This window comes from Notothenia coriiceps, unplaced genomic scaffold (assembly GCF_000735185.1).
Source record: "Notothenia coriiceps isolate Sejong01 unplaced genomic scaffold, NC01 NC01_scaffold00032457, whole genome shotgun sequence".
In the NCBI taxonomy this organism is placed as follows: Eukaryota; Metazoa; Chordata; class Actinopteri; order Perciformes; family Nototheniidae; genus Notothenia; species Notothenia coriiceps.
This window is the reverse complement of record NW_011365158.1, coordinates 1-4,203: the sequence shown is the minus strand read 5'-3', so window position 1 is coordinate 4,203 and position 4,203 is coordinate 1. Positions and strand designations below refer to the sequence as shown.

Below are 4,203 nucleotides of genomic sequence, written 5' to 3'. Positions count from 1 at the left end.
AGCAGGGTGCGAGTGAGAGCTGTCATCTTCCCTTTACAAGCTTCAAAAATGTATTTATGGTGTGATTTTGGAAGTAAAAGTTTCATATTCTGAAAAAAACACCTGAACCCCGAAAAAGCAAATCCACGTTTATTTTTGAAATGAGCCGTCGCGACTTCCTGATTTCGGTAGAGCGGGTCACATTTATTTAACATATATCATGTTGCATTGTTTTGTGTCGTTTGAAGGTGATGAATACTTTCAAACATGCATTCAATATTAAAATATCATAATACATCAATGGAATTGGCTTGTTGTGCTAACCAGAGCACTTGTTGCTAGCTGCATCGGTATGGCTTAGGAACTCTTTGTTTTAGGAGGGAATCTCCTTGCTGATGCAAATAAATAGAATGATTACATAAAATTTTGCAGTGCTTTCAACTGCAGACTGAAACAGAGTAACATACCAGACGTTGTAGCACTGAAACAGGCTGTCAGGATACTGAGGCTGGAAGGGCTCCTGGCTCTCAATGGTCCCAAACCACCAGGCATCGTCAATGACCGACCTAAATCTGTCCCCACACACACACACACACACACACACACACACACACACACACACACACACACACACACACACACACACACACACACACACACACACACACACACACACACACGTTTAGATGATCACAACAGAACACTGAGAAACTTGACCTAGAAACTACACAGGCAACATCTGGCTGACCTATACTCCACTGCCTCTTTCTGGCGTTGTCAAACTGTTGTCGCAGAATCAGGAAGTCGATGACATCAGGCATGTCGTGGTATCTGAAGCAAGACAAACACATACACAATAAGTCAAGATCTGCAACAAAACATTTTAAGAATAGATAAATAAGAATCATTAAGACAGTGTAAAATAGATGAGACACACTTTGCAGTAACGACTTACCATTCCCATAACAGCAATTACTTTATAATGTCAGTCAGGATTAATAAATAACATTTTTAATAGCTATTGTCTTGAGTTCATTAGGAATATAAATATGACATTCAAACCGAGCTCATAGATCACTATGGAGAATAGTTTCAGTAGAGCTGTGATGCTTCAGAAGCAAGCAACATTTTTCAAACACTAGTTCAGCTTGTAACACTTGATCTTCTAGCTTTTCAGACAGGGTGGGGTCTTACTTCATAGAGAAGGATCCTCCGGTCAGTCTGCTGCTGTCGGGGTCCAGGAAGGAAAGCTTCAGACAGCACAGAGTGGGCAGACCCACCTCATACTTAATGCCCACTATCTTCACCAACTCCTGCTCCTGTAGACCACAAGAAGATAAAAGAAGAAATTATGCAAATGAATACAAATCATTTCCTCTCCGGTAAAGAAATCACATCATTGAAACATAGTCCAAAGCACTTTACTGATAGAATCTCTTTAAGTATTTGTGTAGTATGTATGCTTAGAGGTTGAGGCTGAAGGGAATAATGCTTTATTGTCGCCATGTCTGTTTGTTCAAATAAAAGTAGAAGAAACAGAAGAGAAACTTGCATTACAAACTACAGCAATATATTCTGAAGATGCACGCTGCGCCCTGCAATGCATTATGGTCCGCCCCCTGCAAAGGAATTTCTATTTATGTCTCCACACATGGGAACAGAAATATACCAAGTGTAACTGCAATCCCTTAAGCTGTTACTTTAATGTTTTTTAGAAATATTTTTCATTTACAGGGATCAAAAGATGTTCTCTGCAGACATGTCTCTTTTAGTAGTATATTTTTAGTTTGGAAAAAAAGGGATTTAAGTTTAAAGGAAAGTAGTGAAGGAATAATATTGCTAAGTTCTTAGCACTCTAATACTTTATGTGGATTTTACACCGTTGTAGCTTGCAACTGTGCTTCAATTCCTGCTATGTATTCCCATGGAGAATGTGTGTCATTCTATTTTTAGCTACACTACCCTGACCTTTTAAGCTCTTACTTTGAAAACATCATCAAAAAAAATTTATTTTATGTTTTTAATGATTTTTAATGATTTACGATTAATTAAACTGACTCATATGGTCTCTAGATACTTCAGGGTTTTTAATGTGACAATTAATGTGTTCCTTACCCACATATTAGACTTTACTAGCATAAAGGGTCATATGAACATGTACCAAGACCGAACCTCCAACAAACAGCCAAATATAAGGAATGTTTTACTTGTTATTGGTGGTGGAGCTGGAGCTTAGGGCAAATGTAGTGGTGGTTTAACCTGGCTACATTCACCTGCTCACTTTGGTTTTGCATGGAGAGAGAGTGGACAGTGAGTGGGGAAGCAACATTTTCTGTTGACTGCAATTTTTAACATCAATATCCATCACACTTCCACTTGCACTCACCATTGCACTCACACTTACTGGTATTGGAATGTATTGTACCTGTTTTGTGGAAGAATAAATGGTCTAACGCACGCAAGTAATGGAGGAGATTTGTAAGTCGCTTCAATGCATCTAGTCCCGTATTAAGCCTGCTTGCAGCTTTTTTCTTGGACTGCCTACAACCGTAATACACTGACTGGAGATATGGAGAGTATGGAGATAAATACTTTTGCGCTAAAGAAACATGTTGATAAATGAGTATTGCATCGTTTGGTTTTTACCCTTTTACTGATTGTTACTGTGTTACCTGACATGTAGTTCCATCTTTATAACATGTGTAAGGCAAGGCAAGTTTATTTATATAGCATCTTTCAACACAAGGCCCTTTAAAGTGCTTTACAAAAATGAAAGACATTAAGAAAATGGCCTTTAAAAACAGTCATTAACAGTGATGCAAACACAGGTATGGTGAAAAAAGAGAGAACTATTCCAAACAGGAAAAAAACAGCGTAGTATACCGTCTGACAATGGCCTGTGCTATAATGCTTCAATTAACTGTTCTTTATAATTTACTCAGATCAATAGGAGACAGAGATGTTAAGTTATAAATCAAGGGTTTTATTATTATTTACAGCAGGGGTGGGGAACCTTTTTCTTTTCAATTTTTACAACATCCTCCGAGGGCCGTACAAATTATTGAACTCAACCTCTGCTTAAAAAAACTAAAATCACAGCCCATTCATTTGGCCTTTCTTTCATGCTGTGCAAAGAAAAAGCAACCTCTTAATCCAGATATCTTACCATGACTCAGTTGACGCATGCATGCATGCATTCAGTGCACGGTTGTGGCATGACCACCAAAACAGAAAGATATGGACACAAGATGTGTGCAAATGTATTTAGTATCCTATCCATGTGAACATGATTTAAGTGTGGGGGACCTAACCTCCTCTAGGGGGGTCCGGGGGCATGCTCCCCCGGGAAGATTTTTTTTTAAATATTGAAGTTAAAAGCATCAATCTGGTGCACTTTGAGAGCAACATGAGGAGATCTATGGGTACATCTTTCAACACCCATTTGAAACAGAACTGTAAGCAGATTTTTCTTTTTGGATATTTCACAAATCACTCCCCTTTCAAACTCTATTCTTGTTATTTTTAACAACTTTTTTTTGTTACTGTCATATAGTATTTTATACCTGTTAATAATTTAGTCTCTAATGTCTCATTGATAACTATAATGATCATATCAAGGTGTGCCTTAACCTCACTGAGCTGAGGTTATTTGAGCCTCTCAGGAGAGAGCTCTCTTCCACCTGGTTGGAGAAAAGCTCTTTAATCGTTAGCATAGCTAGCTAACCAGATGCTAATAACAACAGATCGCCACTGTGCTTACAACTAAAGACACAGCCTCGCAAACACTGCGTACGGCTCCTTATGGGTACTGCAATATTTGAAGAGCTGGAGCGGCGTTCCGATGCTCTCCGTTACTCCTTTCAGACGAGACATAACCACGTGAAGACACGTTACGCTCGTGTTGTGTTCAAGGAACCTGTCCTTGGCCAGGAAAAACAGGCACTCGCTTGTTTAATTATTTTGCGATCTAGATTTCTTCTTCTTTTTTGAAGTGAGAAGTTCCGACGGACGGACGGACTGACGGACCCTCCCCCCCCAAAACGAAAACTCTTCGGTTCTCCACGAATTACACAAGTCACCCAAATCAGCGTTAAAAAAGCGGGAGGCGCCGAAAAGCGACTAATTTGCATCACTGTTAATTTGCACCAAAATAAAATGTCTGCATTATTTTTCTTTACCGTCTTTGAAACTAATATTTTCCCCGTCAGATATTTCGATGACATT

The 4,203-nt window shown here is 39.0% G+C and overlaps 1 protein-coding gene across 1 annotated transcript; it reads right to left on the bottom strand.

Moving 5' to 3' along the window:
- Nucleotides 1-102: 102 nt before the first annotated feature.
- On the bottom strand, nucleotides 103-1,298 carry LOC104960852 (PH-interacting protein-like; the record flags this gene model as incomplete). The annotated part of the gene is made up of 3 exons (XM_010789026.1): nucleotides 103-558; nucleotides 728-810; nucleotides 1,174-1,298. Coding segments are annotated over 3 exons (414 nt in total), but the record flags the coding sequence as incomplete, so codon positions are not given.
- Nucleotides 1,299-4,203: the final 2,905 nt, after the last annotated feature.